Raw genomic sequence first — 26123 nt, forward strand, 5'->3', positions numbered from 1 at the left:
AAACGTAGGTGTATGTCAACTCAGAGGTAGTTATTATTATCAGTATACAATACTTATATAGAGATATAAAGGTCTAAATCTATTTGGTTTTGTTCTGAGTAAGCAGGCCTGTAGACTATTCTGTAAAGAAAAAATAACATTACATGGTATATTCCCTGAGCAAAGTTCTTTGTCCTGAGTATGCTATGTAATAGTGATAACATTCTAATATACAAAAATAAAACCTAAGCTTTCAATAATAAGATAGGTTTGGTATGTGCTCTTAGCAGTTCAGTCTGGTTTTGGTGCACAAAACAATGTCAAACTGCACCAGGAAGGTCTGTATGTCACGATTACTTATTTCCTAATGATCTCAGCTCTGAACTTTTTATATGTAAACAGGGAATGACCAATTTTCAAATCCACAATGGCCTATTTCTATAAGGAACTTTGGTTTAAATTTTCAAAGTGACCTAAGTTTTGCATCTTTGCTCTTTAACCTGGTTATTACACCTGCTAGAAGGTTAAGCAATGCCACTTTGATTTGTCTACATAATTTAAATAAGTTTACAATCCTCACGTAAGGCAAGGAAGTACTTCTCTATAGATACATCACATTCAATATCGTCAAAGGTAAGCTTTGCATTACAGCATACTGAGACCGTCAGTACAAACCATTGAGATTCTCACAAACACTGTCATGGAATTCAAGCGAAGTTCATCTGCAGGACTCCAGTCCTATGTGGAAGCTGCTGATCCGTATCTATTTACTGCAGCAGCTACAGTAAAAGTTTCATGTGGCAAGACAATTTGGGGAGGGAGGCCTTGCCTTATAATGGGCCTGATGCACTGCTGGTGTAAGGCCACTGCAGCCAATGGCATTACAACAGAGATGAATTTAGCCCACTATAGCCTTTTCAGACATGCTGTATTCCTTTTTTGATTATCTGAGCTTAAACCTACCTTCCTGTCTCAATTTTTGTAACAGCCTCTGTTTATTGCCAATGTTAAGGATTATACAGATTTCTCCAAAGAAATTACATCTGCAATGGGATGGTTAGAAGGACATTTTCTTAGGTATAATTTGTTAATCTACCAATTGCAAATGGACCAGGTTACGGATGGCCAAAGTGCAGCCATGGGTTGGTTAAAGTGCAGCCCAGCGAGTTTTAGAATGGGGCTTGCAGACACATTCATCTTCAGTGCAGAAGAGCAGTCCTAGCATGCACTGAGCCAAGGCTGGTCTGCAGTCTTCTCCACTTCATGGAAAGCAGATGGAGTCCTAGGGCTTCTGGCAAGTGTCACACTGTTTGCATGTCCCTGCTCTAAGGCCTCTCTGCATCAGCTGTGTATGTTCTTCATTCAATACTGTACTTTTACTATATGAATAGCAGGGGATGCTGATCAACTGTAAGTGCCCATACAGTTTTATTCTCCACCAAGGCTGTACCCCAATATGTCATTAACTTTGTGTTTCTTTTTCCTTTATCTTAAAAAACCCTAGGGAGTTCTTTCCATGACTTTCAGTAGTAAACAAGGGGGAAATCCCCTTGATCTGTACACTGACTCAGGGGGACAAATTGGGACCAAGGGAAGCAGCTTCTGCCGCCACCCTACCCCCACCTCCAAGATTTTCACAAAACTCAAAGGGGGCAAACAGGGTGGTAGCTTGATACCACTCAAACCAATCAGTTCAGAACAACTGACACATTCTCCCCCACACAACGGTCACCCACCTTAAAATTAAACCATATTCATTTAACACTACATTTGAGATCTCCGCACAGAAACTCCACATTCGTTGTCTTTTCTGGAGTCTTAACTCCTGAACAAAGATTGTGGCAACAGAGCCATACTTAATCAAGGCATGCCCTTGACAGGTGTGGAGAAAAAAAACAACCTTGCTACACTTTGGACATCAAGAACAAAATATCTACCCAGAATAGAGGGTTAGGGGAATGTCTTAGTATTCTTAGTACCGTATCATTGGCAGCTTTGAGAGGTGAAGTATCCTTTGGTTCATACAAAAGTAACAGTCATGATCTTAACTGGTTTTTAAAGCATGTTTCAAAATTGCTGCCAGGAATGAGTATCGAAAAACATTCTGAACCATGACTATTGCTTCACAATGGATGATGTATCCTGGGAAATGGAGAATGTTCTGCTGATGTGTGTATGTATACATATACAGAGATAGAGATAGCAATTATAGATATGTATACATACAGACAGAAGGACATGATAGAGACACATGCACTCATGGACATCCACACATACAGGCAGTAAAACACAAGACACCCTGCTCAAATGTAATTTGCTTGGAGTGATTTGTCTATTTAAAAAAAAATAAAAAAATTCACAGTTCCTCAACAGTAGTTAAAATTTCAGGTCAGCTACTGATAGTGAAATTACTTCCCCTGTTCTTGCATGAGGTAGACATTCCAAGAGGGTAAAGAAAATGAACGGTTATGACAAAGCTCTAAGTTTTTTTCCTTTTTTGAACAGAAGGCCCCTTTCTGCTTTGTTCTTCAGGTGATGCAGATAACTTACTGGAGGAAGGTTCTTGTGGTGACCTGCCTGAACGTTCTAAGATCTCTGACCTTCCCTCCTGAGAATATGATGGAGATGAATGGCAGTAAGCCCCTCCCCCTTCTCTCAGGAAAGCAGAAGTGGAAGGCTGTGGTTCTGCTTCATATCTTCCCTGAGAACTAGTGGGCTGTTGTGAAACAGTTTTATGAGGGCAGTTAGCCACCATGTGCATGATGCTCTGACAGTAATGGCACTTCTTTGGCTGTGGAGGTAAACTACATTCCTTAGCATGATGATCAAGGCCACCACAGTTGTAGCATCTACAAATGAAAAAGAGAGTCTGTTATAAAATACGTCAATAAAAATATTCTTCAAAACATTAAAGAAACAAAGAGGAAGAACCAAATCTTATGTGTAAACAATTTTTAATTTAATGTGAAGACACACAGCACATTTGTAAAACAGTGGGAGTTTCCACTCAATATTTTATAGTATTTATTTTCTAGCTGTAAGGATTTAAGGTGAGATATTTTTCAGAAAAACAACAAGGAGTCTGGTGGCACCCTAAAGACTAACAGATTTATTTGGGCATAAGCTTTCGTGGGTAAAAACCTTACTTCTTCGATGCATAGAGAAGTTTCTGAATGATTTAGCAGCACAAGTTCCACTGAAAGTGAATAGGACTAGTGCTCCTCAATCACTTAGGTACTATGAAAGTCTCATCCTCATTTAGGCCAGATTCTGCCACCTTCATTCATACTGATCAGTATCTTCCTCCACAAGCACTTTGGTATCACTCACACAGAATCTGGCCCTTAATTAGAGTCTGATTCAAAGCCCATTGAAGTCAGTGGGAGTCTATCTACTGACTGAGTCCTAAGGCCAGATTTTCAAAGGTATTTAGGTGACTAAAGATGCATTTAATAGCTTTAAAAATATGGCCTAGGTACACAAAAGGTGAAGTTCTAAGGGCTTTTTTGTGTGAGACCCAACGGTCCCCGACACTGTGTGCAAATACGTTAGAAAAATATATGAAGGGAATAATGATGATTTTATGTACCCCTCAGTGGCAACAAAAGTTAAAGTCCAGAATCAAAAATAAGCTTTATAGTTTATTAAACTGTAAAAATGGGTATTTGGACTCTGCCAAAATGTACCAGTTGTGCTTCCCTTTAATAAATAATCTCAGAGAATGTGCTTGGGCTGATAACATTAGAATGGTCCACTAGAGGGCACCAAATATTCAAACATGTGCCCACAATAAAGTCTGTAACTCATGTAATGTAGATTAAATATCTTTACTTCAATATTTGTAGCAATAAACTTTTTGAGTGCTAGTGTGTTTAATTTGGGCTAATGGCTGAAGGTGTTGCAAAAAAAATTAGGCTATGATGGCCTACAAGTTCATCCTCACTAATTAGTCCTGTTTGTCCCATATTAGCTACTAGATGGAGAAGAATCCTCTGTTAAAAGTTGAATAATATGGTGAAATTTGATAAGAAAGAAGTTCATGCTTTTTGATAAGCAGTCCCACAGTTTACCCAACCCTTCCAAAGGAATACACCACCATAAAAACTGTATGGCATCCACATTAGTCAAATCCAACAGAGCAAAGGGGATGTTATGATGATAATGGCTAGATCATTTCCCCCCACCAGGTAATGGGAAGGAAATCTCTGCAAAGGTCCCTTTTGAAGAGAAGTCTCTCCCTGATTCTTTCCTCTGTGGGGCAGAGAAGTGGAGGTCAACCTCCCATGATCCAGGAGGTTTGTAGGAGGCTGGGCTGGAGGCAGTTCTGGAGCTCTCGGGGGTTCTCCCCACTGCCTGCTGTCGCATGACTTCTGTGAACTCTCCTGGCCCAGGCTGCCCCTGGACCTCCATTAAAGGGATGTTCTCTCACCATGGAGGAGGTTCCGTAGGAAAAGTTCTACAATCTTGTATTCTGTTACCTTTCTCAGTAATATGTGCAGGGATTAGTAGGTAGGGGCAATGATGTGCCCCCACCCCCAGCTCACCCACCAGATCCCAACAGTGATGCCAGGGGAATGGTGTCATGGACCCAGCTGCCTGAGTGGAAGGTCCTCTCCATGCCTGAATCATTGGGACATAGTAAGAGGGGGATGGAGGCCAGGAGAAAGCTTTTGGCAATACCTATTGCTAAGAGGTTGCAGCATGGTTCTGAAAATATAACAGCGAGTCATAAAATGGGTTTATTGTTTTCTTCCTTGGAAACCCAGAACTCAACCCAATTAAATTTAAGTTTTCCAAAACCAAATAGAATGTCCAACTATTACATGGCTTTAGCCTTTAAAACCAATGATTAAACACACAGCCAGAATGTAAATACTATACTGGTAATCTTGTTAACTAAGGGCTCAATCCTGCAGTCCTCAAGCAATACCTCACTGAATGATCCTTATTTATGTGACAGGCTACATTTATGATTTCTTAAAATGTGCACAGTATACATTCTTGTACTATTTGCTAAAAAGAAAATAATTGCACAAACTGTTAAGTCATGCCCAGAATGCAGGTCTGTGAAGTTAATTTCTTTGATGTAATAGGACCATCATGTTACATTCATCTTGACCTTTGTATAGATATTTGCTGTGTTTCCATAATTAGTAATATACATCTTACACATGCATAAATTTAATTCATTGTTTACCATTTTACTGAGGAAAGTGACACCAAATCATATGATGTGATTTCCATGCTTAACTTACAAACCCATTAAATGAGGGAAATAGTGCTTACACAGACTTGCTCCAAAGCCCACTGGAGTCACTACGAACTTTTCTATGGACTTCAATGGACTTTAGATCTAACTCACAGTTAGAAATTTTAAAATTGCAGATCACTGGAAAATTGCAGTTTTAGCCAGAACCCTGCAAACACTTATGCACATATTTAACTTTGTGACTGTTGTGTTCGTCTAGTTGCATGCCCAAACTTAAGCATGGGTGTGTATGTTTGCCTTAGATTATGAACTAGATTTCACTTTTGGGAAAAAAAATGGCTAAAAACAGTATACAGTTCATACCAGCCTTGAAAAATTGCCATGAATATTTCCAAACAAGGAAGGGGAACCCTCTCCCTCTAACAATTCTTGCCCACCCATTAGAATGATCAAAAAAATTCCTTGCTTTGGCCAAGCTGAATTTTGCAAGGGCAATTTATAACTTGAATAAGTCAAATGATACATAGAATTCCAATGATTTTTTTTTTAAATCCTTGCATAGAATGTTGTAATGACATCAATTGTGCCCAATTTTTAGAAGTATAACAAAAAAAACCCTAAAATTAGTTTTTAGGTGGCTTCAGATGAACTACTAACATTTAAATATTCAGTATACATCTGTTTTTTGTGTAATCGGCCAGTAGGATTGAAGAACTCTTTCTCAAACTGAGTCTGTTTGCATGTATTGTAAACTGACCCAGCAATCTTAATTACCCCCTGCCGTTGAAAGGAAAAAAAGAAAATAGGCAAGGTTTTACAAACCACAGTCATCTAGCATTTATTTCCAATATTTCAGCAAGATTAAATAAAATGTTAGCTATTTCACATGCATGCTATCCTCTAAGACCAAAATGATAGATATTTCCTACGTTTAGTAAAAATGTTTTCATGTATTAAACATTGTACATTGGTTTCCTTTCCCTCAGTCACTGAAGCTATTTCAAAACAAATGACCAAATTAACATTATTTACTGGTATATAGCTATGCTTGTCAGATAAGCTTTCTCTAAAACCACTAGATAAAACAATAAGAGTGACAACTGAAAAATAATGGCAATGATCCCTTCCGTAAGCCCCTTCCCGCAAAGTTCTAGAAAGATACTAAAAAATAAGGGGGAGGGGTGTTATGATTTAAATTTGATATTAAAGAATGGCATTTTCTTGATTTCTTTCTATATAGTATAGGATATTTATTCTGTGACTTCTTATCAATGTGTTAGTAAGGATTGTAAATCACTTTGGGAATGATATATCTGACCTTAATTCTGGAGAGAATTTTATAGTTGTAAATTTAACTTATTTTCACTTCCTTCCTTTAGGATCACATTCATCCAGAAGCTTCCTCTCTCTCTCTCTCTCTCTCTCTCTTAAAAGAGTTCGAAAATAGGTTAAAGGGCCTCAGTAATAGAGTAGGCTGCAGCCACGGACAAATCAATTTAATCAGTCACTATGGTATGCACTGTGTTATCCAATTCAGTGAACCATTTCGCCTCACCAATTGACCAAGAACCTGCTGGCAGGGCCCCCACTTCCACTCCAGGGGCCTCAATCAGCTTTTGCATCTATATTTATCATTACATCCTGCTTTCAAAATAGTTTAACCCCCTCCCCCCCACCCGCCAGTTTTCTTAAATTTCTGGTAGCATTTTTTTGTTGCCCTTGTTTTAATAAAAGCCGTTATAATTAAACTGTAATTTGGCTTTTCAGCCATGTTTCTGTCACCAAGCAAGTCAGCCTGCTGGTTGAAGTGTTGCATTAAATTGTGTATGTGCCTGTCCATGTGCGCTTGGACTTAAACAGGAGGGTGGTATTTATTCAGTTCTTCTGACTATTTATTTGTTCCTTGTCAATCACTCTTACCAGCAGGACAGATCACACCCCATTCTGAAATGCTTTCGTTCTCATGGGATTGACACCAAAATGGAAATGGTCAGCCACCTCGGAGCACACAAATGATACCACATGGTATCATTCATGCACATTGAAATGTGGTATTAACCCTTTTGTTCTAGCTGAGAATTCAAAATACAAACTGCTGGTAATTGCTAATGTGTCAGCAGTATATTCTTACCTTACACCACAATGAAATGAAACCTAAAACATTATGATACACAGACACAGGCTGATCTATGTATAGATTTGTATATTCTTATGTACATGCTGTATACATAAATATACAAAACAATAGACAGGCACGCTTATGCGAAGGAAAATTAAGCAAGTTCACATTTGAACATGCATATATAATCCAAATCAATAACACTGGAATAAATGATTATCCAAAATAAAAATACCACTGAAACATGGTGATTAACTCAGCATCTTAAAATAAAGTTAAAATAAAACAAACTACTATACATCACATGATGTCTAGGTCAACATAAAGTCTAAAGCACTGCTAAAACAAGTATGAGCAACTCCTGATTCTGTTTCTTGGAAAAGATCTGCTATAAAAGGAACAGCCCTTCATAGTCTTAATAGGCTCTGATAATTTATTAGGTGACTGCATGCTCAAAACCTAACGCAACATGAAGTATAGATAAAGAGATGACAATTATCCTAAATGGGAACACTGCCTCAGCACAGTTAGCTGAGTAAGGGAGGTAGATTAAGACTGCTTCTGAGACACAAGGAATGAAAAATTTCATGAAATGAAAGCCTTAGGAAATCTGTCTAGCACCATTTAATAACATCCTCAACATACTTTAAAATCAACACCAAGAAAACAAGTCTATTAAAATCTAGAGCTGAGAAAGGAAATATAAAAAAACCCATCACCCTAGGAATTTAAGAAACATTTCTCCTTCCAAACACCGGTTCACCATCAATTCATAGTTAAACTGAGAATTTTACAAAGTAGAAGAAAAACCTTACATGAATAGGAATAAAAATGATCTGAATGTAATAGGTGCAATATTAACTGTAACCAAATTGATGACTGGAATTCATCACCTATGCCTTCAGAAGCTTAAATGCAAAGTAAAACACTTCTAGCATTTAACTTTCCTTAATTTAAACTCATGTTTTCATGTTCATACTTACAAACAGTTTTATAGTGACACCACCACTGTCTTGCAAACAGTTTGCCATAATTACAGTTCGGCTGACCTAAGCAACCAGGAAGGCCAACACAATTGTGTGCATCTTCACGCTGACCTATAATATGATTTGGACAATAATCCAATATATATGACGAGTAGAGAATAATTGTGTAGCTCTATGGTGTTATCTGTTGTCAGAAAAAACTTTAAATTACTTACTGGTGACTACATGATTTTTTACAACTAATTAAAGGGTGGGGGAGAGGGAAGAGCTGCGGGCAGCGGTATTTAACTCATTTAAATGTTCCCTGGCCAATTCCTTCTCCCCTCCCCCCCCTTAAATACTAACCGGTAATAAAAACTGCATTTTGGTGCACGGTGAACAGTGAATAGTTTCTAATACAGTGCTGGGGCTGGTGGTTTAAATGCTTTGAAAGATGACATGTTATTTTACAGCAAGTGCAAATTAGAGGTTTTACAACACATGACACATAGACTAAAAGGAAATGTTTAAGAGACCTAAGTTTATAAATAAAGTTTTCTTTAGACATTAGTTCCACAACATACTTGAGGAAATGAGAGTTTTGAAAGCAAAACACAGGGAAGTTTTCTCTAATTATCCTATTCTGATGCTAGGGGAGTTAAACTATCCATGCTATAGGAAAAAGATTAACATTGAACATAATTGTTTCAGTATTCAAGGGCTTCAGTGATATTAGTCTGAAGAACAAAACTGGGGGGAGGAAGGGGGGGAAGGAAGGGAAAACCCACACCTTCCCTTGCTGAGCCAGGTTCAGATGTAAACAATTACAGACAGAACATATATGATGAGAGTAACTATAACAAAATTGCCTGCCCCGACACTATGTTTTATCATTCACTTCAGTCAGGGCAATGCAGCAGCTGAAGTCAGAAATGTTTCTACAGCATTAAAAGATGCTTCAGCCTGTCCAAAGTCATCTAATCTACGAGTTCATTTTTCATAGAAATCAAGAATAATTTTTATGGATGATTTAAAGGTTCTAATAACCCAAGACTGGATATTAAACCTTTCCCAATAAGCATTTTAAAGCTGAGAGCATCACATTTAATTTCCTGCAGCTAAACACAAGCCTTTCAGATGTTCGCATTATGCAAAGGCTAAACACTGCCGCTGTAGGCTTTGTAATGCCAAGGAACTTTTATTTGTTAATTTTTTGTAAAGAAATCAACAGTAAAAACGTCAACCTGACTGAGTGCTAGAAAGTTACTTTAACCTACTTTTGTTTTAAACAGGGCTTCTTCTTCATATTACTTAAGAATATAAATGGTAGGCAGGAACATATCTGATGTCTTTACAGATACTGTGAACAGTAAGAGACAGAGACGTTGAATATAAGGTCAAAATCACCACAACTTGAAAACAGACAGCAACTGTCATGGGGGGGGGGGGGGGGGGGGAGGGCGAATTTTTTGTCAGCTGCTACAGAAACAAAAGAAACAAGTTCTACGTGAATAGTCAAGAAACTACATAGAGTCATGCATGTGGAACCTTAAATTAGAGCAAAAGAAGAGGGAAGGGCAGGCAAGAATTCAGGTTAGCTCTAGATTCTATGCAGCCTGCTACCCATTCCATTTAATGTCTTCATCCTGATTCTTATAAATGGAGGTTTATTTGTTTTTTTAAAGGGAGGGTATTTTCTTAATCATTTTAAAATTCAGGAAATCCCAGAAGAAACAAAGCAATGGTGTTGCTCACTTGTGTTTAAAAAATAATGGCATGAATGCTGCTCATTGCATAGGAATTGTATTAATGTGGTTGTGCAGCATTTCACAGTGCTGCTTCACAACTCATCAGGACGCACTTTACACTGGTGTGCATTCTTTGCAATCCCATTGCATTGGTGTATGAATTAGGAGGGCATCATGATCAGGCTTTCTTGAAGGAAAAAAACAATATGAGACCTGTAACAAACACGAGACATGCCCACAAACATACTCTGCTCGTTCTAAGCAAAGAAAAAGACCTGCTGAGTTTTAAGATTTTTCCAGAAACTACTCTGCCTGTCTCACACACTGATTTTATGTAATACATCATTTTGCTTTATTACCCTTCGATTAAAGCAGACAGAACCTCACAAAAAAAATCTTATTTTCTTATCCATTAAAATTTTGTATTTATATTTTTAAATTATGCTCCTATCATTTAAATAAAACATACCAGAAAACTATGTAAATTAACCCAGCTGGAATTTTAGACTATGGTACCTTAGGATCAAATTCAGATGTTTACAAACAGAGGGGCCTGACCCTGCAACTGTATCTGCTAATTTGGCCCCTTGTACCCATGCAGGAGGGACCCTGTTAGCTGCAGTGGGGGCCTACGGGGGTCCATGCTGGGGAAGTTAATTGTAGCAGTGGAGCTTTTAAGGTAAAATTCTGTTTGAAAATTCACAGTTTCACTAGGTTTTTGAGATGAATGAAAAGCTGATCTGCTCACCTTTATATCCCCTCCCACTCCAAAATAAAAAATCTTATACCACAAGGATAATAAGTAAGATCTAAGAGGTTAAATTTCTGTAGAGGCTGTTTAAAAGCCTCTCTCTTCTCCTAAAAGTGCCTTTTCCCCACATTTAGATAACCCCAACATGCTGTCACAAAGACACTTTCTGCATGGTTTCCAGTAACAGAGCATGGATTATTGTTGATGTATGTGTTCATTACAAAAAATGAAATGCCTAATTGTAAACTCATCCGACTGAATAGTTTCATGTGGTTAGTTCTAACTCAATCTGTTCTCCCTAGTGTATTTTAGAAGTAATATCAATAGGTTATATTCTTTTGTTGATGATTTTTTTCCCAACAAAGGAACTAACAAACCAGGCACAGCATTTGTCTGATAAATCAGGCATTTGGTGATACTATGAGCTTAAGTTTTTGGGGGAAATAATTGGTTTAAAATGAGCTACTATGGTTTACTAAAAGATTTTTTTTCTGATAAGAAGCAACCAGAACAATAAAATTAAGATGGTGGTTTAACCACACAGACCCATACAGAATTCAGCAATTTTATTATTCTTCTAAAAATGGAGAGGACCACACAGACATTAGCTCTTGAAAAAAACTTCTCTAACAATTCCTTTCCTTTCCATGGAATCTTATCTACACTGTTCACTCAGTCTAGTTTGCAGACAGGGAGGGAAATTATTTTCACGCAACCACATAAAAAATAGATATGGAATATGCCTCTTGAAGGAAAAATCCTTTGGCTGTACTTTGATTTGTAACAATTAAACAGTGCATGAACACAGTTGTTTTCTCTCTAGCGGGAGTTAAGAACTTCTGAGAAACAATTTTACAATGTGCAATCTAGATAAAAGAATACAATATTTACATGTCAGATTTTAAAAGGTAAAATATGTATCAGTCCACAGCACTAACACAGCACAGAATGAAAACACATATTTTAAAAATGGACTCAGTTCTTACTAGATGATAGAGCCAATTCAAATTCAGTAACCATTTAAATACACCATGTTGAAAAGAGTCACATAAATTATACGTTTCAGGTGTGAAACGTTGAACTATGAACTCAGATAAATCCTCGAGTTAGGAACCAACCCACTTACATTTTAAAAAATATATACAAAAAACAGAATGATGTTCCCTGTGAGCTTTGATAGTTGACACTGGCAAGCAATTATGACCTTAAAGTGGCTCCATTTAAAATATCTAACATAAAGCTGTCAATGGAATTGGAGAATTAACAATAGTTTTTCAGATGTTTAGAAACGGTAACCAAAATCCTTTCTTAAATTTAGCATGCAAGACCTCAGCACAGAAACATTTTACTAACCCATTTTGTACCGAAAATACTCTATCAGAATGAGCCAGTGTACTATAATATATATTGTTAAAAATATATATATATATCTGATCTAACAGTGTGCACCAAAATATGAAAATTAAACATACAAAAGTATCTATTATCTATTACCTAACAACGAATTAATTTAACTGGGTAGAAAGTACACATTGACATATTTACTGTTTTTAAAAAGAGGAATTTTAAAATATTTTGTGTGTAGCACATTCCCGGAAGACAGACACAGCTACTGACATAGCACAGCGAGCACAGAATAATGCCTATGTCACACACATTAATCTAAACCTAATCCTTCCCTAGCATTCAACATTATAGGTTCTAAACTGGGACATTGTTCTGCTATAGAAAAATAAATGACTTTTTTCATTAGAAGGTGCGGCAGGATTTCCAAGTGCCTTATGAACAATTCCTCCTGTGTTTGAATCTTACATCCTCCTGCAACTAAATCTTAACTGGACCTGAGGAGAAAGTAGCTCATTTCCACAAGGAGCTCTTAGGAGCCTATGGTTAAGAAGTTATCAACTTCCATTTAAAGTAATTAACTGCACCCTCCCACCCACCCAACTATTTATATAACATAACTGGGTAGGGAAGCAAGACTGGCTCTTGCCCCAACCCTTTACATGCCCTTCTGATGGCAAAGAGGGACATTAAAGAGCCACAAAGGACCACGTGGACCTAACATAAGCCAGAGAGTCCGCACCTGCAGCCCCTGACCTGCCCATAACACTCATCACCACAGGGGATGCTGGACTGTGGGGCTGCCCTGTGGAGGCTGCCATGAATGAAAGCAGCCTCAATACTACTCTAAGTCAGTGCCTCTCAACCTTTCCAGACCACTGTACCCCTTTCAGGAGTCTGATTTGTCTTCTGTACCCAAGTTTCACATCACTTAAAAACTACCTGATTACAAAATCAGACATAAAATACAAAAGTGTTACAGCACATTATTACTGACTAATTGCTTACTCTCTCATTTTTACCACTTTTAATTATAAAATAAATCAAGTGGAATATAAACACTGTACTTCTGTTTCAGTGTACAGTATAAAGAGCAGTATAAATAAGTCATTGTATGAATTTTTAGTATGTACTGACTTCGCTAGTGTTTTTTATGCAGCCTGTTGTAAAACTAGGCAACTATCTAGATGAGTTGATGTACCCCCCGGAAGACCTCTGTGTACCCTCAGGGGTACACGTACCCCTGGCTGAGAACCACTGCTCTAAGGGAGCAAAAGTAATGTAAAGCCACTTTGGCCTCCCCTCCCAGTGGGGTACACTGTCTATGCTGTGCATCTCAGAAATCTGTCCCCAGGTTTCTATCACCAAATGCCAGAAAAATCAAAATGTAGGAGCTTCCATCCTCTGTTCATGAATTGTAGGGACTAAGGGCTGGTCTTCACTACTGGGGAGATTGACGCTACTGCAATTGATGCAGCAGGGGTCGATTTAGCGGGTCTAATGAAGACGCGCTAAATCAACAACAGAGCGTTCTCTGATCGACCCTGGTACTCCAGCTCCCGAAGAAGAATAAAAGAAGTCAACTGGAGAGCGTCTCCCATCGATGCAACGCAGTGAAGACACTGGGGTAAGTCGACCTCAGCTACGTTGACTCCAGCTACATTATTCACGTAGCTGGAGTAATGTAACTTAAGTCGACTTACCCCAGTAGTGAAGACAAGCCCTAAGATGGAATTTTTCAAAAAGAGGTGCATAAAGTTAGACATCTCAATCCATATTTAGGCATCTAGAGACAGTGATTTTTCAGAGGTGCCTGAACAGCCATAGCTGTCTTTTAAGTAGGTGGGAGTTGCAGGTATGCAGCATACCTAAAAATCAGGCAAGTTTTAATGAGATGCTTGACTTTAGGCATGTATGTATTTGAAAACTAAGACTAATGGCTTGTCTACACATGGCGTTATCCAGGAATTAATTGCCTAGTGCTTTGAAAACACACCCTACCTTAATCCAAATTAACTTTCAAGTGTAGACAAGCCCTAAGCACTTTAAAAATCCACAGTGGTGGGAGTCTTTAGTGGTTTTGTGGCTGCTCTCGCTGATTTGAGGGATTTTGTGTGTGTCCCACTAGCATGTATTTCAGATGTACAATACCAGGACTGGGGAACAAAAACTAAACCACATTTCTAATGGCTGAAAAAGATAGAGGGTCTGTTTTTGTCCTCGCTTACACCATTGTCAATCAGAAGTAACCACTTCAAGTCATAGGCATTAGATCGGTGAAAAACCTCAGTGAGTTTGAATCAGGCTCAGTGCTATAAATGCATTTCTGTAGCCACGCTAATTGATGTGTTAAGTAATGGTTCTAACATGTGCGGTACATGCTGGACTAGATTTTTCTGGGAATCTTAGCAGATCTGTAGGCAGGATGTTAGTCTACATTACAAACTTTGGTTGATGAAAGTTAGGTCAGCATAAGCTGTCACAGTTAGTATACTGCTTATGCTCATGCATACTTGGCTCCTTCTGTCAGGGCTGCATGTACTCACCAGGAGTGCTTATGTCGAGGCACCGTGCAGTGCGTCATGGGTAGGGACCAGTGTGCAACGCGCATCATTTGGCACGCTGTCTTTTGGGAAGTTTTGGCAATGCATGCTGGGGCAGAAACAAGTCACATGGGGTGATTGAGAGCAAGGGGATCAAGTTCCCATCATGCAACTTTCTCAATGCCATCCATATCCCATAATTTAGGCACAATTTTTAAAAATCCCACAAAACCAAGCAGCACTTCTTAAGCCTGCCATCTCTGACAGAAGCATGGAGCATGTACAGCTCTGCACTATTGTCATGAACATTGCCAACACAGAATGCACGATCCTCCAGTATCTGCAGAGCCACAAGAAGAGCTGCAACAATGGGGGAACATGACGATATTGTGGAGGACTGACAGCTATGGGACATAGCAAAAAAAAAAAGTCAAGGTTGGCACTGACTGGTGGGATCACAGCATAATGAAGATTTGGGACTGATGAGCAGTATCTGCAACATTTTTGGATGTGAACAGTCACATTTTTGGACCTATATTAGGGGGTAGCCGTGTTAGTCTGTATCTACAAAAACAACAAAGAATCTGGTGGCACCTTAAAGACTAACAGATTTATTTGGGCATAAGCTTTCGTGAGTAAAAACCTCACTTCTTCGGATGCATAGAGTGAAAGCTACAGATGCAGGCATTATATACAGACACATGGAGAGCAGGGAGTTACTTCACAAGTGGCGAACCAGTGTTGACAAGGCCAATTCAATCAGGGTGGATGTAGTCCACTCCCAATAATAGATGAGGAGGTGTCAATTCCAGGAGAGGAAAAGCTGCTTCTGTAGTGAGCCAGCCACTCCCAATCCCTATTCAAGCCCAGATTAATGGTGTTGAATTTGCAAATGAATTTTAGTTCTGCTGTTTCTCTTTGAAGTCTGTTTCTGAAGTTTTTTTGTTCAATGACAGTGACTTTTAAATCTGTGATAGAATGACCAGGGAGATTGAAGTGTTCACTTACTGGCTTGTGTATGTTACCATTCCTGATGTCCGATTTGTGTCCATTTATTCTTTTGCGGAGGGACTGACCGGTTTGGCCAATGTACATGGCAGAGGGGCATTGCTGGCACATGATGGCATATATGACATTAGTGGATGTGCAGGTGAATGAGCCCCTGATGGTGTGGCTGATGTGGTTGGGTCCTCTGATGCTGTTGCCAGAGTAGATATGGGGACAGAGTAGGCAACGAGGTTTGCTACAGGGATAGGTTCCTGGGTTGGTGTTTCTGTGGTGTGGTGTGTAGTTGCTGGTGAGTATTTGCTTCAGGTTGGGGGGTTGTCTGTAAGCAAGGACTGGCCTGCCTCCCAAGGTCTGTGAGAGTGAGGGATCATTTTCCAGGATAGGTTGTAGGTCGTGGATAATGCGCTGGAGAGGTTTTAGCTGGGGGCTGTATGTGATGGCCAGTGGTGTTCTGTTATTGTCCTTGTTGGGCCTGTCCTGTAGTAGGTGATTTCTGGGTACCCGTCTTGCTCTGTCAATCTGTTTCCTCACTTCTCCAGGTGGGTATTGTAGTTTTACGAATGCTTGATAAAGATCTTGTAGGTGTTTGTCTCTGTCTGAGGGGTTGGAGCAAATTCGGTTGTATCTTAGGGCTTGGCTGTAGACAATGGATCGTATGATGTGTCTTGGATGGAAGCTGGAGGCATGTAGGTACGTATAGCGGTCAGTAGGTTTCCGGTATAGGGTGGTGTTTATGTGACCATCAGTTATTTGTACTGTAGTGTCCAGGAAGTGGATGTCTTGTGTGGACTGGTCCAGGCTGAGGTTGATGGTGGGGTGGAAATTGTTGAAGTCCAGGTGGAATTCTTCAAGGGCCTCCTTTCCGTGGGTCCATATGATGAAGATGTCATCAATGTAGCGCAAGTAGAGGAGGGGCACTAGGGGACGAGAGCTGAGGAAGCGTTGTTCTAAGTCAGCCATAAAAATGTTGGCATACTGTGGGGCCATGCGGGTACCCATAGCAGTGCCACTGACTTGAAGGTATAAGTTGTCCCCAAATCTGAAGTGGTTGTGGGTGAGGACAAAGTCACAAAGCTCAGCCACCAGGCTTGCTGTGGCCTCATCAGGGATGCTGTTCCTGACAGCTTGTAGTCCATCCTCATGTGGAATATTGGTATAAAGTGCTTCTACATCCATGGTGGCCAGGATGGTGTTTTCAGGAAGAACGTCAATGCACTGTAGTTTCCTCAGGAAGTCGGTGGTGTCTCGAAGATAGCTGGGAGTGCTGGTAGCATAGGGTCTGAGGAGAGTGTCCAAATAGCCAGATAATCCTGCTGTCAGAGTACCAATGCCTGAGATGATGGGGCGTCCAGGGTTTCCGGACCTGTGTGCCGAGCTCATCCCAGTCCTCCAGCACATGGACCCCAAAGTGAGAACTACACTTACAGTGGAGAAGTGAGTTGTGATCGCTCTGTGGAAGCTTGTGACATCGTATTGTTACCGGTCAGTGGGAAATCATTTTGGAGTTGGGAAATCTGCAGGGGGAGGGGGCGGAATGTGGAGCGCTGTTGTCATGCAGGTGTGAAGGGGCCATGCTAAGCAGGCCTGTGACTCTCAGTAACGTGCAGGACACAGTGGATGGATTTGCAGCAGTGAGGTTCCCGAACTGCACTGGGGCGATAGACGGCACACATATCCCTATTTTGGCACCCGCCACAGAATATATCAATAGAAAATGCTACTTTTCTATGGTTATGCACACGTTGGTGGTCACCAGGGATGCTTCACTGACGTCAATGTTGGCGGTCAGGGAAGGTGCATGACGTTTGCATCTTTAAGAACACTGGACTGTACAGAAAGCTGCAGGCAGACATTCTTGCCCACTGTAGATTATCATTGGCGATGTTGAAATGCCAATAGTGATCCTGGAGGACCCAGCCTACCCTTTGCTCCCCTGGCTAAGCTGTACACCAGCTCCCTTGACAGGAAGGAAAGATTCAGCTACAGGCACAGCAGGTGCAGAATGACCAGTGAATACACTTTTGGTAGACTGAAGGGACACTGGCATTGTTTACTCAAGATTGGATCTCGGTGAAAAAAAACATCGCAAGGATTATAGCTGCCTTTTATGTCCTGCATAATATCTGTGAGGCAAAGGGAGAAAACTTGCCACCAGAGTGAAGGTGGAGCGGCTGTCTCCTGAGTTCAAACAGCCAGACACAAGGGCTATTAGAAGAGCTCAACATGGAGCTATGCGCCTGAGGGAGGCCTTGAAAGAGCACTTTAACAGTCAGTAATGTGGTGTAGTGGACTGTGCTCTATCTGGCCCTGAAGTTTTGGGGGTGTTAGGAATTGCTGTAGAAAAACAAGATGTGGGTGCTTTCACGAGTGCTAGGCATTCTGATGCATATACTGTGAAGTAATAAAGATGAATTATTTACCCCACCCCCCAAAAATAGATTTTTATTGCATCTCAAAACCAGTGCAAAAACCCAAACAAATACAATAAAAACTTCTGAAAGAAATTACTGGAACAGAACTTAACAAGGGGAAAGAACATTCATGTCCACACTGGCTCCACCTACAACAACCAGGGCGCTCACAGCTCAGCGTATATGAAGTGGTGGTTCCCCTTACTGGCCCTCGGCCTGGAATGGTAGGGATGTGGCCCCTGATGCCACATGGAATGTTGGGGAGTGTATGGTGGTGCTAAAGGGGAGTTATCCACTGACTGCAAAGGGAGGCAACACTGGGACTGTTGAACCTGTAGGTCCACAAGCATCTGCAGCATCTATGTTTGTTGCCAGAGAAGCCCCATTATGTCCTGGTGCATCTCCCTCTCCTTTTCCTGCTGGGACTTTCTCTTGTCTGCTCTTTCCTTCTTCTGCAATATTCACCCTCCAAGTCTTTCTGTTCATGGTCCAATGCAGCACTGGCTTGCAGGGGATCTCACTGAACATATCTTCTTGGCTGTCTCCTCCTCTTTCTCTTCCTTATTGTGTTCAGGCATTCCATGGCAGCAGCTATAGACCAAACACACTGAGATACCATTGTCCGTACAGTCACAACGGAAAGCGAAAGTTAAATTTCAGAACACTTTTCTCTTGCATGAAGCAATACCATTTCATCCCCTATTTCCATGGATGAGTGCAGGGTAATGGCATGGAGCATTGGCACTATTTTCCACAGGTGGTGGTGATTTTAGCTGATATCTTGTTCCTGAGGGTAACGAAAACACAGAGAGCACAGCTGCCGCTGGCATCCTGAAGTCGCCTGAGCCTGTATGCTGCCAGCCTGTTTCCTGCAATGGTTCCTGCTGAAGTCATTGTGGACTGACCTGGGAAAGTATCCTACTGTGGAAGAAGCTATAAGGCTGTCATCCCTAGAAACCTTTGGGAGAAGATTCCAGAGCATCTCCGTGGAAGTTTCATTGAGATCTCTCAGGAGGATTCAGGGGACATCCTTGCCACATGCCCTCCCCCTCTCCCTCTCTCCCCTCCCCCCCCCCCGCCTAACTGTACAGGGGAACGAAAAGTAGATAACAACACTCCCTGTCTTGTACTGCCACCTTTTCTAGTACAAGGAACTTAATGAAAAGTCTATACTTGTGTCCAGCTATGTAGGGGTCAGGTGCCATCTGTACATATAAACATTGTAATGCAATGGGAAATGCATTCACACACTTACCCGAGGTTCCTTCCCCTGCATCTGGCTCGCCTGTGTTCAGTTGACAGAATTGACTGGATTGTGGTGGAGTCTTGAACAGATCCTGGCTTGCAGCATAGCTGGACCCCATGATCACATGACCGCCATCTTCCTTCTCCTCTCCACTGTTCATGGCAGGGGTCTGTGTTTCAGGCTCTGGGAGGTATCCATAGTGCTCTGTAGGGTTGGTGGGGCTCTGCCAAGCATGGCATGCAGCTCACTGTAAAAGCGGCAAGGCTGAGGCTCAGCACCAGATCAACTGTTGGCCTCCCTGGCCTTCCGGTATGCCCGAAGCAGTTCTTTCGCTTCCGTGCAGCAAGTCTGCTGATCCCTGTCATACCCCTTCACCTGCATCTCCTGTGCAATCCACTTATAGCTGCTCCATAACTGTGCCAGCACAGCCTCTTCCCCCCACAGGCCCAGGAGATCCAACACCACAAAGCAGGAGCATGGCTGGAGCATGTGGCCAGCAAGGTCATTTGCACACAACAAAGGTGAGCTGCTAGGGGTGCTCACCAGGCTGGGCAATCAGGAAAACGCATTTCAAAAATACATGGATTTTTTAAAATGGCAGTTTGCTTCTGGTCTCCATAACTTTTGAGCAGTGAAGTTCACAGTTTTGACCAGAGCAGTCAGTGTAGGCATTGTGGGATAGCTGCTAGAGGACTGTTAGGATTGACATAGGTCACATGGTATGTGTGCTGCACAGTATTGACCACAGTAGGTCAGCCACGGCTCAGTGCTGTTCTGGGAGGCGGTGGTGATATTTACATCAGCAGAAGACAATTTTGAGTGTAGAGACACGCACAACTAGGTTGACGCAAGGTGACTTACGTTGACCAAACTTCGTACTGTAGTCCAGGCGTTAGTTACATAGGAGCAAATTCTGCAGTGGCCTACAGGATGTTGGAACACACCTACCTCATGTAAGCTGATCAGTAAATAGGTGTGAATGGAAAGCAGTGTAAATCACATTGATTTGGCATTCAGTGGAGGTGCAAAGGCAGAGGAAGGAAGGAATAGCAAGAAAACAACATGAGCACATAAGTAAAACATAATACCCCTTTTTGTTCCCTTGACATGTAATTGCACTCATTTTGCACACTCACTGAATACCAATTCAGGGCCAGTAATGTATATATGTCACAGATGCTAGCTTAGCAATTACATCTATTTTCTGACAAATTTACATGCAGCATGTCATTTACAATACTAATTACCAGACTTTACACAGAAATTGTCCTATAGAATTGCAAGAGAATTGAACCTCTCATACCACATCAGGATTTTGCCTATTCTCCTTAGAAGGCATTAGCATATATCTCAAATATGTTTTATAGCGAGTACTCAGTGTATTGAGGTACATTGCAAGGTACACCATACTATGAGACACTCGCTCTTTCATTTGTTGTAGGGGGAACCGGTAGCTCTAACACCTACTTTGTTTGCAGCAGACTTTTGATATTCAACAAGCTGAACGCCCCCAAGGCTAGACACATGCCTTTTGCTTATCCCATGAAATTCCTTTCAGATTTAGCTGAGCCATAAACTGTTAAAAATTGCCATTTCCCTTCTGCTACTTTTGTTGTCATCAAAATTTTGGCAGCATGCCACAATCAGAAATGGACATGAACATTCTAATCTACGGCCCAGCCCACAATGCACTGGGAATACCTGGAAGTTGCTAGAGCAACGGTAGTGGTAGTGGGTGGGAAGAGGGCTGGGCTGCATCTGCCCTAACAACTGTTCTGGAATCAACATGGGTATACACACATATATATGAAATGTACTATATGCTGGTGTAAAATAAAGTTGTAGGGAAACCCTCACACTTATTTGGCATGTTTGAACACCTGCTTTCAGCTCATCTGCTTTCATATCTCATATAAATTTGACACCCAAAACCAAAATTATTATGAATGTTTGGTAATGGGACTATTGCATAAATAGTGCCTGCTCTTATAACACTTTCTCATATAAGCTGTCTTACAGCATTCGGTGAATGGAATTTGTGTAAGTAAAGGCTACTCATGCGGTTAAGGGTTGCAGGATTGGCCAATAATTCATAGCTTCATTTCATTCTTAAGAAATGTAAGAACTGGTATAGCCTGGCATGTTCAGCATTGTGAGCTTGAGTCAGTTATCTATAGAGGGGTTCATTCCATAGCTCCTGGAACTGATAGGTGGTTGGTTTTCCTTGAAATAATATCTGTAAGATCATGTATTCAATGATCCTGATGCCTAAAGACTTATGAGTGATCAGGCATGCAGTAGCCACACTTTACCAGTAATGAAAATCTGCATACCTGTTTACTAAGAAGCAGTCTATTTTTAATGCAGTTCTCCAGATTTGTACCCCTTAAAAGTTCACAATGGACTAGCTGTTCCATAAAGTCACAGTGTAGCATTGAAAAAATGATTAAACTAAATATTTAGTGACATTTTTTCTAAAGCTTTCAACATTTCCAGGAAAAATTTGAACATTGAAAATGTCCAGAATTTTAAGTCAAAACACAGAAACCCCAACATTTAGGGCATGATGAGGGTGTGTTATATGGTAACTTGGGGGTGCATGGGGGAAGGAGCACAATTGGGCCCTAAATGCTAGAGTATCAATTCCTCCTTTCTGGAGTCTTTCCTGCTAATCCAAACTTGCTAGGGGCCCTCCAACAGGCGATAGGGGTGAAGTGAGTAACTTCTGCTGTATATCTTATAGGGTTTTGTCCCAGCTAGTTTTTTCTTTGTCCGGATTCTCTGACAAGATGGGTTCTTGTGTACATAAAAGGCCTACTTCAGTAGGAACTGTGGGTGCTCAGCATCTCTGAAAATCAGGCCCACATGGTGAAGTTTTTAAAACAATCTAGGCAAGTTAGACACACATCTCCCATTAATTTTCAAATCCTAGCTGGCTATGGAAATCTCACTGGGTATTCAAAGTCTGAGGCACACCAAACTGCAAAGATGTTGATCTACATGTGCCTACCTCAAAGTTCTGGCTATCCACCCTCAATTTGTATGAGAGAGCTGATGTTGTCATATGGATGCTCCATATATAGGGAGATACGGAAGGCTGTAAGAAATTGCGGGCCAATATTTAATTTCAGAAACCTCAATTTCAAATGCTTATTAAACTTCCCATGCTCACTGCAACTCCTTTGCAACACCACTCACAGAACTTTGGTCTGCTGCCTCTCTGTCATGACAGAGGGAAGGCCAGTCATATTTCAATGAAGTGGCATAGCAATTCAGTGCATGCGGTTGGGAGGGGAAGGGGGAGACTGGTAGATGTAGATGGGGCCAGGCTCCTCAGGGGGCTTGCCCTGCTCGCTACCCTGGCTCCATGCTAAGCACCGCTGCCTGGACTTGGCCCTACTAGTGCTGGATTTGCACTTTGCCTAGGTGCAATTTCACCTCCACCAGGTGGCACAGGCCAGGCTCATGGAGCGGCAGTATCTCCTGCACGACCTCAAGGACTTTGGCTTCCATAACGGCTGATGAGTGGGGCTTGAGTTTGTGCCTCCCATAGGGCACAAGGCTGGGACAGGGGAGCCCTGCTGGTGCCAGCCCCACCAGGGGTCTCTGAGCTGGGGCAGCTGTAGGGTGCAGACCCCCCGAGGGATTGGCGTGGGGGGGGGGGGGCGCGGAGGGCATATCCAACCCCAGTTGCAAGGAAAAGGACCCTGCTGCCAATTTGACATCTAGGCAGTTACAAAAAACAGCTTAGGTTCTGCACACACACACACCCCTGCCCTGCCCTGCCCTGCCCTGCAGGTAGAGTATGATACTTGAACTGACCACACCAAAACTGCAACTTTAACACCGTGAGCACAATTTTGTAGCCCAAAACCCCTGCAAACTTTCTTACAGCTTTAGAGACACCACCTTTATATTTGACCTGCATGTCTAAATCCTTACATGGGAAGTGGGAAATCAAACTGTGTACCTAAGTTCTGGTTTTTAAGTGCTCAAGAGGATTGCAACAATATAGCCCCTTACAATTACTGAAGCAAGGGGGGTTTTGTATTTATTTTTTCTTAGCTTGGCCATAGGATTACTAATCTCCTGGAAAGAGAAGCTTACACACACAGGTCTGGGTTTCATATATCTTTCTCTGAATTCTGTTGATACTGTGTGTGGGTTAAAATTAATCTCAATTACCAACAGTTACTAAAAGAAATGTGTCAGATGCTGTGAAAGAGAACATTCTAGCACGTTAATTGTGACTACGCTTGTGCGGCTATAAGTAATATTTTCTTGTTCTCACACCAGTAAAATGGCAGAAAAAATGTAAATAAAAGAAAATGTTTTTGAAAACTATTATATCATTCAGGAAACATGTTGCTTACAGGTCCAAATTCTGTGCTTAGTTACACGGGTGTAAATCCAGAGTAATTCCACTGGTTGCACTGCAGTGGGGTTAATCTGCATTTACATTATTAATGTAACAGAGTAGAATTTGGCTCCTCCTATACAAATGCTTTTAAACCATATTACACTAATTGTAAAACTAATTGTTCAGTCTAATTGATGTAACACAAGTGCAAAACGTAGCATGAATCCCAAGTTAGGAAGAAAAAGTGCCAGTGCACAGGACTGAAGAGTTTAGTTCTGTTTGCTAGCACAGGGTCAGCCTTTAGGATTCGGCAAGGAAGTAAGAAAGAAAGAAACAGCACCAGAGATTCAGAAAGTCAGAGTGTTTATAGGCCAAGGATCAATTTTCCTGGCATGACTGATGAACTGTGCATCAGAAGATTTAGATAAGATATCAGCCATAGATGTTTGAAAGCCGGGAAAGATCCAGATAAGAGGATCCCATTGTGATCAAAGTGAATGCCCACTGGCTGAAGTCTTGGATGCTAACAAAGTGTTTGGCCTGCAAACTATAATAAGTAGCATCTATATGGCTATGCATAGTGCACAAAACAAAACAAGCCATCAGTATGTTTTGATCAACTTTTCAGGCTTCAACTATGTCTTAGTTACAAGTCCTAAGCCAAATATTTTGCAAACGGTCTCAGAGCACAATAAAGTGGTTAATGACTGAACTCCTGGAGCCTTAACATCCCACGTGGGCTACAGGGAAGGGGGAGTCCCTAAATGACAGCCACCCAACCAACCTCCCCTTGCTAAAACTCAGGGCCGTCCCTAGCTGTTCTGGGGCCCTATGCAGCACCCCCACAGTGGGGAGGAAGCTGGGGGGCTGGCCCCAGGCCTCTGTGTGTGTGGGGGGGGTTGGGCCCCAGGCCTCTGTGAGGCAGGAGTGGGGTAGACGGGCCTCAGGCCTCCACGGCGGGGGGGCTGGCTTGGGGGGCAGGGAGAACCACCCCCAGGCACTCACCGGCTGTGCATCTGGGGCTGAGTTGCTGCATTCCCGCTGCCGGTGAGTGCAGGCCTGGCCCTGCTGCACTCCTCAGAGGAGTGGGGGCCCTGGGGAAGAGGCAGAGCAGGGACTGGAGCAGCACACAGCTGTGCAGGGCACCAGGAAATTTGGTGCCCCAAATTTCCTGGTGCCCTACGCAGCTGCGTACTTTGCGTATCGGTAAGGGCGGCCCTGCTAAAACTCCTACCTAACAATAACTGGAACATGGCTGTTCAGTGGCATTCATTCTGCAGGGAAGACAGTCCTCTGCAGGATAGGTGGAATTTTAAGGCTCTAGGGGCCAAATGCATCCTTCGTGTAAACCCGCCAGCTGCTGGCGATGAATCTGATCCAGCCTGTGAATTTGTGTGTGTGTGTGTGTGTGTGTGTGTGTGTGTGTGTGTGTGCATATGCAGTGTGGTTATGTTAAGCATGTACATGTGAAGAAGCTACTGAAGTTATAGGGTGAGATTTCCAAGAGCGCTTAGGTGATTTAGGAGCACAAATCCAAAAAAATCTCATCCACAAAATAAGTACTAAGATTGAGATGATGGCCTTGTGGTTAAAGCATTGCTGTACTGGGATTTCAAAGATGTGAGTTCAACTCCTGGCTTTGCCACTGATTTCCGATGTCACTATGAGCAAGTTACTTCATTGCTCTCTGTTTCAGTTCCCTATCTGCAAAACTGGGATAACAATATTTTCCTGCCTGCCAAGAATGATGTCAGGAAAAATTCATTAATATGCAAGATGCTCAGATATTCTGATGATGAGGGCCATATAAGCTGCCAGACAGATAGAAATGTTCACTGTGTGAATGATTCCCGTGCTTGATGACTTTTTAATCTGCAATGAAGCACCACAGTAGGACATACTCATAAGGGAAAGAGGTCTGGCTTTTGTGCATCCACTCAGGAAAGATGGAAGAATCTGTTAGACTCAATTCCTGCTTAATTTAATATTTCTGATTATTTTTTCTTTTTACTTTGAGGGAGTGGAATAGGTTACAGTTTCCTGAATTTCTGACCCACCATGTGTACAAGCTCTGGGAATCAACAGTTATATACTCTGATTTTCACTTCCAGCTAGATAACAAAAAGAAACCGATATAGAGATAGGCGCTGACTCCATGGGTGCTCCAAAAATAGTGGGTGCTTAGCACCCACCTGCCACAGCTGCTTGGCTGCACCCCCAGTCAGCTGTTTGGCGGCGTCCACAATTAGCTAACTAGAGGCGCCATCAAACAGCTGTTTGGCAGCTGGGGGGAGGAGTTTGGGGGAGGGCGGAGAGCAGTGAGTGAGCCGGGGGCCTCGGGGACGGGGGGGGAGCGGGGCAGGAAGAAGCGGAGTGAGGGCGGGGCCTTAGGGGAGGAGCAGAGTGAGGGTGGACCACCCGTGGGGAAAAGAAAACCTCA

At 41.8% G+C, this 26123-nt stretch overlaps 1 protein-coding gene across 3 annotated transcripts in view; it reads right to left on the reverse strand.

The window, feature by feature from the left end:
* Positions 1-2453: 2453 nt before the first annotated feature.
* The window catches only part of LIN28B (lin-28 homolog B), a 115847-nt gene continuing 92177 nt past the window's right edge, over positions 2454-26123 (reverse strand). For all 3 annotated transcript variants that reach the window (XM_054024099.1, XM_054024101.1, XM_054024100.1), the window contains exon 4: positions 2454-2828. In XM_054024099.1, coding sequence (XP_053880074.1) covers positions 2459-2828 — 370 coding nt within the window. In that variant the 3' untranslated portion in view covers positions 2454-2458. The remainder of the gene's footprint in view (positions 2829-26123) is intronic.

Source organism: Malaclemys terrapin, chromosome 3, assembly GCF_027887155.1.
Source record: "Malaclemys terrapin pileata isolate rMalTer1 chromosome 3, rMalTer1.hap1, whole genome shotgun sequence".
NCBI classification, from domain to species: Eukaryota; Metazoa; Chordata; order Testudines; family Emydidae; genus Malaclemys; species Malaclemys terrapin.